General features: G+C 53.6%; 1 protein-coding gene across 1 annotated transcript in view; it reads right to left on the reverse strand.

The window, feature by feature from the left end:
- Window positions 1-1,967: 1,967 nt before the first annotated feature.
- GALNT16 (polypeptide N-acetylgalactosaminyltransferase 16) overlaps window positions 1,968-14,433 on the reverse strand; it is an 88,749-nt gene continuing 76,283 nt past the window's right edge. The window contains exons 11-15 of the mRNA XM_021679524.1: window positions 14,025-14,117; window positions 12,505-12,588; window positions 6,114-6,255; window positions 5,271-5,393; window positions 1,968-2,168 (exon numbers count right to left, since the gene is read on the reverse strand). Of these exons, the coding sequence (XP_021535199.1) occupies window positions 2,031-2,168; window positions 5,271-5,393; window positions 6,114-6,255; window positions 12,505-12,588; window positions 14,025-14,117 (580 nt within the window). The 3' untranslated portion in view covers window positions 1,968-2,030. The remainder of the gene's footprint in view (window positions 2,169-5,270; window positions 5,394-6,113; window positions 6,256-12,504; window positions 12,589-14,024; window positions 14,118-14,433) is intronic.

Raw genomic sequence — 14,433 nt, forward strand, 5'->3', positions numbered from 1 at the left:
AAGGGAGGGGCGGTGGACAGGTGCAGGGGGCCCACGGGGAAGGGAGGAGCGTCTGATAGGTGCAGGGGGCCCACGGGGAAGGGAGGGGCGTCGGACAGATGCAGGGGGCCCACGGGGAAGGGAGGGGCGTCGGACAGGTGCAGGGGGCCCATGGGGAAGGGAGGGGCTCTCAGGCTTCTCTGAGCAGCAGCCCCCTCACACTCAGCAAGGGAAGCTGTGTCCCCCCATCCCCAAGGGGCCACGCTGCAGGGGGGTAGGGGGGACACACACAACAGAGATGGGGGCGGAGGAAACACGGTGACAGAGGACGGGAGATGGGGCCCCCTGGGGGGCCAAGGCCCTGTGCTGGGGCCCAGGAGCACTGCTTGAAAGGGCCTGGTGAGAGTCAGGGGGTGAGGAAGCTACCGAGGCCCCCCATGGCAGGGCTGCTGGCCTGAGGGCCCATGGAGGAGCAGGAACCAGCAGTCTAGCTCACCAGGGAGGGAGAAGGCGCACGGCAGCTCAGCCCGGTGGTTGCTCCAGGCCAGAGCAGAGGCGCAGACCCTTTGGGGATCAGGGACCTCTGCAAGAAGCTGGGGCAATCCATGGACCCTCTCCCCAGGAAAATGCACATCTGCGCACACACATGCATGATTTGGGGGACAATTTCAGGAGAGTCCCGGGCCGTCTGGAATCCATGAACTCCCTAGAGGTCCCAGGCGGATTTGCTTTGGGAGGGGGATGCCCAGGGGTCCTGATACCCCTGGTCTTTTGCCAAAAATCACCCTGCCTGAGCCAGTAGGGTTGGGGAAGAGGAAAAGAGGAATAGCAGAAGCGTTTCCAAGACCAGGCCGTGGGCCCAATGGCCGTGAGAAGGAGCTGGGGTTCTCCATACAAACAGGAGCCACCAGCCAGCCTCCCCACTCACTGTGGGAACTGACCCTCTCAGGCCTCCCTCTTGCAGTGGGGAGGGGTGAGGATGAGGCTTAGCTTCCGCGACTTACTCCCTAATGTGTTAGGGAATGTTTAGCTCCGGAAGGGAGGTCCTGTTCTTACCAGCTACTTCAACACCATAACGCTGTATTTACAGAGACAAAGGCTTTTGAGAAGGCAGGAGTCAAAGTCTGAACGAGGATGGGGCTGCTCCAGGGTGCATGGTGGTTGCCTGCCCACCCGGGGTCATCACCATGGGCCCGGGCAGAGCAGACAGGGCACCAGCTGGTCTTTAGGCCCAAGAAAAGAGGTCTTGGCCTGACACATGGCCAAACAGAAGTGGGATCTGTTTAATAAACTGGGTCCCAAGGCTGCCCATGAAGACCCCGTTGCAGCCTCTTGCTAGGAACATGGAGGCCAGAGTGCTGGGCGCGACGGGCGGGGACTGACACAGCATGGGAAGAACTATGGGTTGTCCGGAAGAGACTAATTCTTCTGGTGCTTTGCTGCTTTTCCATCCATGTCCTTCTGCAAATTACCCATCCTTTGCTCCAGATCCTATCCTTCCCACGCTCAACCCAGCACCTGCCTGGGACAAGCCACAGAGCTTCTCACCTCCTTCTTGTTCTCCACCTGCCTTCAGGCTGCACCCCCTCGCCCGGCCCTCAGCCTCCCCATCCATGCTGCCCACGTTCTCCTCTCATGCCGGTCCCACAGCTAGGCCCTGTGACCCAGCAGGGGCCCTGCGTGGGCTTCTGTCCTTGCTCTCCCCAGCCAATGGGGGACGGCTCCCCCAAACACTGTCCGGGACCCTGGGAGGGTGAGGGGAAGGGGACAAAGGGCCGGGGGTGGGCTGCCCAGTCTCTGCCCAGCAGCAGCATCCTGACCGTCTCCTCTTCTGGGGCAAGGCCGGGCTGGCAGCCGGAGCATCAGGGCCTGCCCCCCTGTGCCCGCCCCGAACAAGCTTTGGGGGAACTGTGTGTCATGGCAGGGGGGTTTGCTGATGATTCCGGCGGAAATGTGAGGAGATGGGGACGGCCTGCTTTACACTCCCCCACCCTAACCCGCTTCCAGTCCCAAAGTCTCATGCAAAAGGTATGGGAGGCCCCAGGCTACCGTCACGTGTGCGGCGTCAGCTGCCACTGCTGGGCCGGGGCATCGGCCTGGCACTTGCTGGTCACCAGCTGGGCGGGCTTGGCCTCCAGGCAGAGGCCGCTGACCGAGTGCTGGATGAAAGAGGCTTTTCTCCTCCATCTCTGGCGGGGGAGGACGGGGAAGAAAACACGATTAACAATCATAATAATTCGCATCTATATAAGGGCCTGAATATCCCTCGGATACCCCACCCCCTCACTTAGAGCAGACTATGTCCCTTACATAAGAGCTCCCCGACCCCACACGCAGTCTTAAACCCCTTCCCTGCTGGGGCACTCCTGCTTTCACAGTCCAGCAGAAGGCGAGATCAGAGGCCCGTGGGCTGAATGAATCTGACCTGGGGCTGTATTTTGTTTGGCCTGCACAGTGTCTGTTTAAAATTTGCCTTCGTTGTCACATGAAAATCTGCGTTTCTAGCTTCCCTTTAGACATAGCCAGTTTCTTATACGGTCCGGGGCAGTTGGGGCTGAGCTGCTGCTCCCTGCTAGAGGTGGGCTCTTGTCCTGCCCGGGACAGCACACCCCATCCCTTCCTGCTGGCACGTTGAGTCTGCAGGTCCTGGCTTAGTGCGTGTTTTGTTTCTTCAAACAAGATTTCCTCTCCCCACAGCTCTGAGCTTCCGGCCTGGCCTGTAACCAGGCAGCAGGTGACCAAGGGCCGTAAGGGGGATCCAGTCACCATGTCTGCAGCGATGAGGAGTAAGGCCAGTGGGATGGTGGGAGGCCTGGGGTCCCCGTCACAGTCCCCTCCTGAGCCTCCCCTTCCCCAGGCTTGAGGAAGGGGAAAAGAGGTGTTCCCGTGGAACATTTGGAGATGCCTGGGTGGAGGAAGGGGGTGTCCTTTGGAACACTCAGGAGAAGGGCTGAGAGGCTGGCCCAGGCTTCAAGGCTCAGGGAAGAATAATGAGAGAGGCCTGTCTGTCCATCTCTCCTCTTCCTGTATCCCCCTTGTTCTTGTTCCCCACAGGAAGTGGGGAGTGCTTGACCATGCATGGAGGCGCCCCCCGCCCCCCGCCATGGCTCTGAGGGGCTGGGGCCGTGGGCTTGCCAGAATGCCCGCAGAAGGGCTGAGCCGCACCCAGCTGCAGGGCCAGGCCTAGGGCTGCAGGGGTTGGGGTGGGTGGAGAAGTGAACTGACTTGGGGGGAAGGTGGGGGTTGTGGACTCCCCTTGGGAATGTGAGCCTGTTGGGTGCCCATGCGGCCCCAGCAGAGAGGGGTCCCTGGCCCAAAAGTTGGGGTGGTGGGTAGGACAGGGCCTTGGTCCCTCTGGAACTCACAGCATTCTGTTGCTTTGTGCTCTTCTAGTCCCTGACCTCCCGGGAGGGGCTGGCCATGCTCCCCCGCACTGGGCATCACTGGACCCCGTCCTCCTTTCTGCCTGTGGCCAACAGGAGCCGTACCTTCCCGAGAACAGGCAGGGGCCCAGCGCAGTGGTATTTATGAAGGGTGAATGCACGGATGAGTGAACGGATCACCCGATCTCGCTGGAGGTGCTCCCAGAACCACAGGATTCTCACTTCCTACCCATGCCATCGAGAACTCTCCCGGCCGCTCAGGCCTGGGCCTGGACAGAGAATCAGCGCCCCTCACGGCACTCTCCTATCTCCTCAGCCTCCGCTCCTGCAGGCGCCTTGCAGGGCAGGCAGGGAGGAGACCGAGGCTCAGAGAGGCGAGGGGTGGCGGGGCTGGGGTCTGCTGACTGCATCCCACTGGCTCCAGGACACAGAGACTCTCAGATCCATGACACCCAGTGGTCGTGGAAGCCAAAAGGGGACCAAGAAGGAAGGCCTAGCTTTGAGAAGGCACCAGCAACGGGAGACCCGCTCATCCTATCCTCTGGGAGGAGAGGGCCCGGGGGCCAGGGTGCCGCTGGGGGCCTGACAGGACTATGCAGGAGCAGACTAGATAGAGCTCGAGAGAATTAAGTGAGCGGTGGCCCCCCCCAGGAGCTACTTCCTGGGGTGGCAAGGATTGATGGGAGTGGGCTCAAAGCCTGACGCTCGGAGAGGTCTGCTGCCCCCGGTGAAGAAGAGCCTGAGGACATCCCTCTCTGCAGGGCAGGGGCGGAGGTAGGAGGACAAACTTCCTCTGCCAATCAGAAACACCTCAGAAGTGTCCGGCAGGCCCAGCAAGCAGATCCTGGCACACAATTCACACACACACACGCATGCATGCACTCAGAGGCTGGAGGGCGGGGATCTGGCTGCTTTTCCAGAATGGCGTAACCACTTGCCAGTCATCCCTAAAGAAAGAGCTGACCCAGGCAAACAGGAAAAGGGTGGGAGGAAAGGCCAGGCGCTCTCCTCGACCCCGCACTGTCCCACTGGCCGGCCAGGGTCAGGCACGGGGACAGCTACCGGGGCGTGTGGGCAGGGGAAGGGCTGGAGGAAACCTCTGGCCTTTGCGTTCCAACCCTCGGGCAGAGCGGCTCCCCCCCAGCCAGGAAGGGAGCTGAGCTGACTCTGCCACTGGCCGATGCAGACCCTGAGAGCAAGTGATGTCATCTCTCGGAACATCGGATTCTTCCTCGACCGGTGGGCCTGACCTGTCTCCCAGGATTCATGGAGACAGGGCGGCTGAGTGTTTGACAAATGGAAAAGGTAGTGCTCATGGGAAGCTGTCATGCCAGCTTGGAAATCGGTGTATCTGGGTCTCACTTTCCCGGCTGCCACAAACAAGAAATACTTACCGAACATCTACTATGTTCTGGGTTAAGACCGTGGGCTTAGGGGTCACACTGACCTGGGTTTGAATCTCGGCTCTACCCCTTCCCAGCTGTGTTTCATCTGACACCTGTTTCTTAAATTCAACAAGCCTCTGTTCACTCACCTGTAAGATGGGGAGGGGACGAGGGCCCAAACCCCTGGGTTGCACGAGGATAAGATGAGATGGTCTATGTAAAACTCCTATCACCGGCTCTTGGTAAAAGCCAGCTCGAATTTGGCTGCAGTGGTTGTCAGGGGCTAAGGACACAAGACAGACGGCCTCTGCCCTCGTGTCACCCACAGGCTGGCAGGATGGACATGTAACCATATTTACTTGAAGAAGTGCTTCCTCATGAGCATAACAGACTTGACCTCGCCGCTGACTTGGAGGGACCCTCACTCTGGAGGGCATATTTGAGTCCATCTGATTCAACCCAGAGCTCCCATGCCAGGAGCTGCCACCCAGCCTGCGCATCCCCGGGGGGTGAGGAGACTCACCTGCCTGCCTTCTCTCGGGTTGCACCCCTGCAGTAGGACCAGGGAACCTGGGGTGATGGACGTGGAGGCGGCAGTCAGGCACTTCCCCTGCTGCTGGATGAGATGGTCGCTGAACAGCCACGCCTAGAAGACAGGCACGTGAAGGGCCGAGTCCAAGTGTGCAGTGAGGGATGGGGAAGGGGATAGACAGGTTAGAAAACAAATACCATGTATGTTGGCAGAATTTTCTACAAATAATAAGAGTGAGTATATGGGATTCACTGTACTGTTCTTTCAACTTTTCTGTATGTTTGAAAGTTTTCGTAATAAAAGGATGGGGGCAGCATAGCTGGAGCGGGCTGGAGGGCAACCAAGGATGTACCAAGGGACGCCAAGGGCAGGGGGGCCAGGGAGAGACAGGATGCAGGACCAGGGCAGCTAGGGGATCTCCACGACCTGCTCATTTTGACATGACTGCAGCGACCCTCATATGTGGCACACGCACATACACACAGGAGTCTTGGATGCCCTGCTGTCCATGATACACGCTGACCACAGCTGCATCCCAGGAGGGAACCGGGTGCCATCTGGGTAACATTTCTCCCTCGGCAAGGAGAAAGTGGGTGGTGCCCAGAGGGCAACTGTGGCACGGTTGGGAAAAGGGACGGGAATGTGGCAGAAGCAGACCCAAGGAGCAGTGTGAGGGGACAATGTACGTGGTTCCTGGGAGAGTGAGTTTGTGGAGGGTGTAAGCAGAGAGAAAGTGAGAATGAGCCAAGGGAAGCCCCCTCCCCCACTCCTGGACAATGACCCAAGGCTCCTTTCCCCCTTCTGATTCTGACCTCGAGGCCCTAAGCAGCTTACCTGGGGTGCTGGGGGGTTCTTGGCAGACCCTCTGCAGATCCCCATTCCAAGCAGGAAGTTCCCAGCTGAGTCCTGGCCTTGGGATTCTAAGCAATTAACCCCTTGCTTAATGATGCCAGGGAGCACTTCCTTCACGGGGACTCTGAGAGAAAATGGAGTGGTTCAGGCTTGTCCTCTGCCCTCTCTAGGCTTACTCACCCCTCAGTCAGAAGGCAGTGCTCGATCAGCTCCCCGGGCACCATGCTTTTGGTCTCAGTGTCATGGGAAGGGGCCCTGGGGAGCAGCCCTAGCCAGCAGGGGCAGGAGGGCAGGGGACGGGGGAAGGAGCAGGATGCCTCTGGGAGCCCTAAGGGCAGCCCTGGAGGCCAAGCCTGAGAGGACCCTGGGAAAAGAGCTCAGACCAGAAAGCCAAGGCTCCCCAGTCTAGAGAGAAGAAAACCTGGGGAGAGACTGGGGTCTAAATATGGACTCAATAGGACTTCTCAAAATGACAGGGAAAAGGTCACTTTGGAGAGGCAAATTTCAAACCCACAACTAGGAAAATGTGTTCAATCTCACTAATGATTAAAGAAATACATATTAGAGAGTTACCACTGTTTATATATGGGCATAACATATAATATGTAATACATATGTATTATTTCTATACATTTACTTATATAAAATATATCATATGTATCATATTATATCAACACCAATCAATATCAATCCCCAGTGTTGGCAATAGCTATGGGATCAGATCTTCTCATACTCTATGGGTGGGAGCATAAACTGGCCCAACCGTTCTGGAGGGCAGTGTGGCATTATGTATCCAAAGCTTTAAAAATGTGCACACATAGATAAAAGGGGTTAAGAGGTACAAACTTCCGGTTATAAAATAAGTCACAGAGATGAAAAGTCCATCATAGAGAATATAGTCAATAATACTGTAATAGCGTCGTATGGTGACAGGTGGTGACTACACTTATCATGGGGAGCATTGAATGATGTAGAGGATTGTTGAATCACTATGTTGTACACCTGAAATGAATACATTGTATGTCAGTTGTATTTCAATAATAAAAAGCACACAAAAAATAATGTGCATACGTTTGACCTAACAATCTCAATCCTACTTCTGGAAATTTGTTATCCTGTGGCAGTAATTTTGGATGTTTGCAGAGTGATTGGTTGTACTGAAAAAATAGATATCCAACAATATGGGACGGGCTAAATAAATACTGATTCATCTATAGGATGGAAAGCCCCATAGCCATTAAAAATGACTCCTAACGAGTATCTGATAGCATGGAAAAATGTTTATAACATACTGTTAAATAAAACAGGCATTTCAAAATATTATTATTTAAAATATGCTTAAACACACATCTCTCTCTCTCTCTCTCTCACACACAAACACACACACACACACACACACACACACACGACACATTGTCTTATTTTGTGGATAATAAACCTAAGGAGGCTGCTGGCCCCAGCTGATGCAGGCTTGTATTCCTGGGTTTAGAAGGTCATACACCCTCTTGGGTTATGGCCCCATGGGGTGATGGGGCTCAGAGTCTGGTCATGTGCCTAATCTTTTTTTTTTTTTTAAGATTTTATTTATTTATTTGACAGAGAGAGACACAGCGAGAGAGGGAACACAAGCAGTGGGAGTGAGAGAGGGAGAAGCAGGCTCTCCTCCGAGCAGGGAGCCCGATGCGGGGCTCGATCCCAGGACCCTGGGATCATGACCTGAGCCGAAGGCAGATGCCTAACGACTGAGCCACCCAGGTGCCCCCATGTGCCTAATCTTAACCATCTCTTGTTACCTCTGTCCAAAGAGCACCTAGGTGGGCTGGGGAGGGGGGCATCATAACACTTCTGGAATTCTTAAATCTCAACCAAACCAGGTCTTCCTTCCTCAAGGCTGACTGGAAGCCCCCAGAACCCCCAACCACGACCCACTCTCACAGAGCCTCAGGAAGACATCTTCACTTTCTCTCGCACACTCCTCGCAGGAGTGCGCACCCCTCCAGGCCCCTCTTGAGAGTTTGCATAATTCTAGACCACAGGTTGAAAACTGCTGGCCCCCAAGCTGAATGTGGTCCCAAACACATTTTTTTTAGCTTAAAAAGTCGTCTTTATTGGTTTCTTATTGCCTCACAGAGCATCAGAGTTGATCCCTCCTGGGAATATGGCATTTGAAGAGATAAATACTTATTTTGCCCCCAACTTGTCAGTAGAGGGAAGTTTAATAAAAATAGTAATATAATAACAATAATGGCTATGATCAGGAATAAAATGCCCCCTATGATCCCCTAATACACAGGTGGTTGAAGCTTTGGAAAAAGGACCACCTCCCCTTTCTGGGAAGGGCCGACTGCGCCAAGCCCCTCCCCAGAAAGGCCCCTATCAGCAGGTCTCCCCTCCGTGGGCCCCACCGGCTCTCTGCTCTTCCTCACTACTCCTCCTTTGTCCCTCTACTTGTCCTCTGGATGCCTCTCCCCTCCTGCCAATCACTAAGACTGCTTCTTCTACTTCCTTTCCTTCCCCTTCCCTCTCCCACTTCCTTCACCTGCTTCCTCCCTGCTCCTTGTCTATCCTCCTTTCCTTTGAAAAAAAAACATATTTTTTTATTTTTTACGTAATCTCTACACCCAACATGGGCTTGAACTCATAACCCCGAGATCAAGAGTCGCATGCTCTATTGACTATGCCAGCCAGGTGCCCCATCCTCCTTTCCTTTGGATCAGATGTCGTCTTTCCTATCCTGACCCTGAGCGGAGACCATGATATGCCCCAACTTGGCCTCACCTAGAGGCTGGACAGTCCACAGCCAAGACCCCAGATTGCTCCCAGAGGCCCAGTCCTCTACCCCTCATCCCGACTCTTGCTTGCAGGTTTTCTGAGGCTTGGCACTGGAAAGGAGAGCTTTGGCATAATCCCCCCTGGACTCCAGGGCAGATGGGCCCCAGGGCAGAAAGGGGGCCATTCTATTCCCAGTAGCTAGCACAGATACGGGCTGGGAGCAGAAGAGAGAGGCAGAATAAGGGCTGGAGTCAGGGCACCCAGGTCTTGGGTACCCAGATCAGCCTCTGAGTCACTCTCCCACCCAGGCCTTCCCTGAGTTCGAATTTCCACACAACCCTGAGCCAGCGGGAGCATGGCATTCCTCAAGCTCTTTGCTCGTTCCTGTCTCTCTGTCCTGGGATCGGGGTGGGCCCTGCCAGAGGGTGTCAATGGGAGCTCTCTGATTCAGGGGCCGGGGGGAGGCTCCGGCCTCAAACACATTTTGTCTGACCTGCATAGTGTGCTGGTGGTTGTTTTTAGCTAATTGGCAATATTAAAAATCTGAAGGTTACACAAAGAAATCTGGATCCAGCCTCTTTTGAGAAAATAGGAAGATCTTCCAGCGAGGCACTCAAGGCACAAACACGTGGTCGTGCTGCCCCTGGGGGGAGGGGCTTTTGCATCCCAGTTGGCCATGGTCCCCACAACTCCCTTGTGTCTCATTGCTGCCCACAAGATTGGTTTGCATCACCCATCTGATCACTGTAGGATTTGAATTTGTGACCTCTACCCGGGGGCGAGGGTGTTGGGATGCAGACCCCACCCCCCTGCTTCATCCAGGGGCAGCCTGTTCTATTGTCCTTCTCTATGGAGACGAGACACCCACTGAGGCCTCTCAGCCAGCTCAGGAATGCAGCCCAGTCCGTTCCAGATCCTTCTGTATGTTTCCTCTCCCTGCCCGCTGTCCTCAGGGAGATGTGTGGGGTGGTCAGCTTTCAGCACTGAGGTGGGCACTGTCCATGGGGGGGCCACAGCCATTGGCACAAAGGCCTGCCCACTGATGCTTATGGGGGAGATGCGGGGCTTAGGCAACAGTCTCCAAACTGGATGGGGCTCTTGAGGGGTCTGTGTGGTCCTGGCCCCATGGGCCTCTGGGATGGTTGTCTCCACCACCCTCCCTGGCTTCCTGGCTGAGCCGGCTCCACTACATCTGCATCTGCTTCCCTCTCCGTGGGCCTCCTCCCAGCGGGGCTGCCATCAGCCCTTACGATGCCTCTGTAGAAATAGCAAAAGCATCCCTTCCTCGAGACATTTTACTTCCATCTGTTAGAAAACTGTCATAATATACTGGTTTTGTTAGAAGACTTTTACTGCCATCTGCCAGGAAGTGTTATAATGAATGTACAATATCCACTGTGTGGTTAGCACCCTGGCAAATGTGTGCACAGCTTGCACGGTTCCTGGCCGTCCTAATAAAAGTACTAGATCAGTGGTTGTTGAGGCCAGCAGCAGGCCCCCAATCTGGGGGGGGACAGAGCTGTGCCGGGACTGTAGGCAGGCCTAGGAAAGCAGGGACCTCTCCCTTAGCCTCCTCAGTCTCCCCACTGACCGTCTGCAAGTGGGGGCCAACCATTAGAACCCCCTGTTTGGAGGAAAGCTTGGCATACAGATGTCCTTCCTAACCAACGACCTGAGCCGCTGCCGGCCCCTCACCCCGAGAACTGAGGCAGAACCTCAAGAGCGGAGTGGGCATGAGCAACCTGGACAGGAATGAGGTGCACAGTTTCTATCTTACGGACACAAGATAGTTTTTTAAAACCTTTGGACAGTGCCAAAACAAACGGAAGAAGACTCATGCTCCTCATTTCCCATAGCTGGTTACATCCACTCTCCTGTCTTGTGATGGATCCAGGTTTCTGATAGGTATAAAATACTCTTTCCTCTCAGTTCTCGGGGGATGACATGGGACACTGTGCATGCGGATTGGGTGTGGAGAGGAGAGACATATTCCTGGTCCTCCCTGGTGCCTCCCACAGGCAGCCCAGCTCCCACCCGAGGCCTAGAGCCCAGGGCTCCGTCCCAATGTTGCCCGAACTCTGACAGGATGAAAAGAAACGGCTGCCTTTTCCCTCAGAAATGACACGTCTGAATGAAACTATCCCCTTAAAAGTGGCCACTGGAGAAAGTGGTCCATTTATTATACTTTTATAAGTTAATGTTCTTTCCCTTCACAGCCATCATCTGGGGAGCTGGCTCATCCAGGCCACGAACTCTTTTCAAGGATGCTGATGTTGCTTAAATTGTTTCAAAATTCCTTGAAACTTGCTCCCAGAATCAGTTTACTCTTGATACTTGTTTCAGTCCTGGTCGTGCTCTATCAGGGACCCAGGATCACCTTATCTGGGGGAATCGCCTTCTTCACTGGACTTGGTGACAACCTAACTATGGCTGTTTTCCAAAAATGAAAGCTGCCCTCAAAGAACAGAGATTTGCCTTTTTCGAGGACATGCAGTCTCTGAGGGGTGGAGTGTTCTGGAAAGCCTCAGCAGCATCCTTGGGAGACAGCTGCCAGTGATGGAATAACCCGTTCCCTAAGGTGACAGCTATTGAAAGGAGAATGCTAATTTCCAAGTTATTACTATTGAGGCTTATTGACTATGCAATTTATTCAGTTAAAGGTATTTATCGAGTGCCCGTTTTGTGACAGGCCCTGTTCTAGGGGCCGGAGATCAAACAGCGAACAAAGCAGATCTGCACCTCTACCCTGATGGAGATTACTGTCACGTGGAGGGGGGGGCAATAACGAAATGAACTGGCCACATAGGCACTGGATGGCGAGCGTGGAACAGGGGATGCTGGGGAAGGGAGTGCTCTGCAAACAGAGACTGTTTGGGGAGGCGCCCTCCCCCCCTACCCCCCCGAGAAGGGGACATTTGAGTCAAGACCTGAGGAGGTGAGGCCACAAGCCATGTGGATAAAAGGGATTTTGAATTGAGAAAAAAGGAAGGCTCACTGCCCCGTGCCAGCCTCAGGCCGGGAGCTCACACGCACACACGCAGATGCAGCCTCACGCCCAGCTCACACCCCTTCTGCATCCCGCTTCCAGTTTGTCAGAGCAAATGTTTCCCCATGGCTTTGCATGGCTTTATGATTGCAATCGTAATGGATGCGTAATATTTGTTTGGATCCATGTGTTGGGATTCACTAAACCCACCCCTTACTACTAGTTATCTCTAGATTTTTCACAGCAGCAGAGAAGTCTACACTGAATGAACATCTCTTGTCAATAGTTTTTTGCTTTGGTTGCTTTATTTCCTGAGGATAAACTCCCAGAAGGGAGAGAACAGAGTCAAAAGGGATGTCTTTATTTCTGCGGCTTTTGCTACATAATGCAGCGTTGTCTTCCTATGGGGACAATGCCCTTTTCTGGCTCTATGACCCAGTCTGTTAAAAGTTTGGTTCCTGCCACATCTCACTTTTAACTCCTTCCCATTCCCCCCAGAGCCTTCACCTGAAGATTCAACACCGACAGCTAGAAAGAACCGGACTGCCCAAGATGGGGAGATCTCAGGGTGGTCCCCCACCCAGGCCAGATGCACAAGCTGAGGGCTGCACTCACGTGAGCTCTGGGTAGACGTTATCCAGGTACCAGCGGAAGGACTTGCAGTTCATCTTCTTCCTTTGCTCAATCCGCGTGGCTACGCTGGAAGAGAAGGGAAGGCTCAGGCTTTGGCAAGCGGGCACAAGGAGGAAGCCCCAGGAGGCTGGCCCCCTCTTTCCACCTACCCCAAGCAGGGCAGGGCCAGGAGCTGTCCCAGCCTGCCATCCAGCTGTGGCCACCTGCCGCAAATCCTTCTCTGACCTGCAAGGTCACCCCAGGTCTCCTGGCCATTCCTCATTTCTTTCCTCAAATTCCTGCTCACTTTCCAGGATCAGTGCAGCCCACCGGGGCCCTGCTTGACTCTGGCTTCTCACACCTTGAGACCTCAGCACACCCCTAGCTGGTCCTTAAGCAGAGCTTTAATGAACTCCAAGTTTTCCTTTCCTGCATTCCAATTTTAGCAGAAAGAATCTAACAAGAAAAGCACACTTTAAAGGTCTTTCAGGAATTTTGGCAAATGAGAACCCTCTGATATGCCCGTGGACGCCACAGTTCCACCTCCCCAGGGTCCTCAGCTACCCTGACGGGAATGGCCACTGACAGATGACCCCCCACCGCCTCTCTGAGCCTCAGTTTCTCCACCAGTAAACATGACCACCTATCCCAGAAGGTTTTCAGAGAACCAAATGAATTAAGAGAGCATAAGAGCCTAGCACAGGGTAGGTCTTCAGTAAAGGTTAGTTCACCATGAAAAGAAATAGTCAGAGATGTAGCTTTTTTTTTTTTAAGGGATATAGATATGAATAAACAGAGGGAAGAATATTCAGAGATGATCACTAATGTTTTTAGTCTTCTGACCACAACCTTAAGAAATAAATGTATCTTACATTGTGATCGAGTATTCCCATGTGCATATATAGCTACACACATACACATATAACTGAAAGAAATTTCACCAAACAATACTTAGCTTTAACTGTAATCAACTGTTCTTTTCTATTTGCTCTGTTCCAATCTATCGTGTTCTCTATCATTTTTTTTTTTTAATGCCGGTCACGACCCATGAAATTGATTTCATAACCAATCTACATTTTGAAAATGCTTAACTAGACTGTCATCATACCAGCCCAGGACAGGAAAAGAGGCTAACAGGTCCCAGGCGTATTTTGAACAGCAGGGGGTGGTGGCCAAACCCCAAGGGTTTTCTGCAGACAGCCCGGCCCTGACTACTCCCACAGCTGTCCTTTTTCCCGCAGGCAGCTGGTGAACGGGCAGCTCATCTTCAGCAGCGAGCCTTCTCTGGTTGTTTCTCCCAGAAACAACCTCAAGGTTGTGTGCTCCTCAAGGACCCAGTCCTGTCTCACATTGTGTATCCTACCAGAACCCCCCACCCCCAAGAGTCCAGCGGGGAGGGGCTCAGTTACCAAGGAGACTGAGTGCTTTCCTGGCGTCCACACCATTTTGTGTTTTGTTCTGGTTGTGCTAACGTGGGTGGAGGGAGGCAAACAGGGCTGGTGGGGGGGCGGAGGGGTGCCCACCTGCCAAAGGCCTTCCCGATGGCCGAGGGCCGGGCCTCATAGTAATACTGCTTGTATTCATCCATCCACACCTCTGCAGTGCGCTTGGTGTTCCTAAAAGGGGAAGAAGGAACAAAATAAAGTCACCAGGGAGGTGACAGAGTTAGGATCAAGATCAGCTCTGTGCAGTACAGGGTGATGAGAATCTTGGGAATGTATGCGAAGTAATATGATTGGGGTGGTATAAATGAGTACAATCCGTTAACATCCATCAGCTCACGTCTGTATACTCTTCACACTCCACTGGAGGACTCTATTCTGCCAAAATGCCTGCATGTGGGCAAAAGGGACATGGACCAAATATTTGTTTACTAAAACAAGGGTGACGACCTGAATGCCCATCAATAGGGGAATAATGGCCCCTACTTTT

This window comes from Neomonachus schauinslandi, chromosome 9 (genome assembly GCF_002201575.2).
Source record: "Neomonachus schauinslandi chromosome 9, ASM220157v2, whole genome shotgun sequence".
In the NCBI taxonomy this organism is placed as follows: Eukaryota; Metazoa; Chordata; class Mammalia; order Carnivora; family Phocidae; genus Neomonachus; species Neomonachus schauinslandi.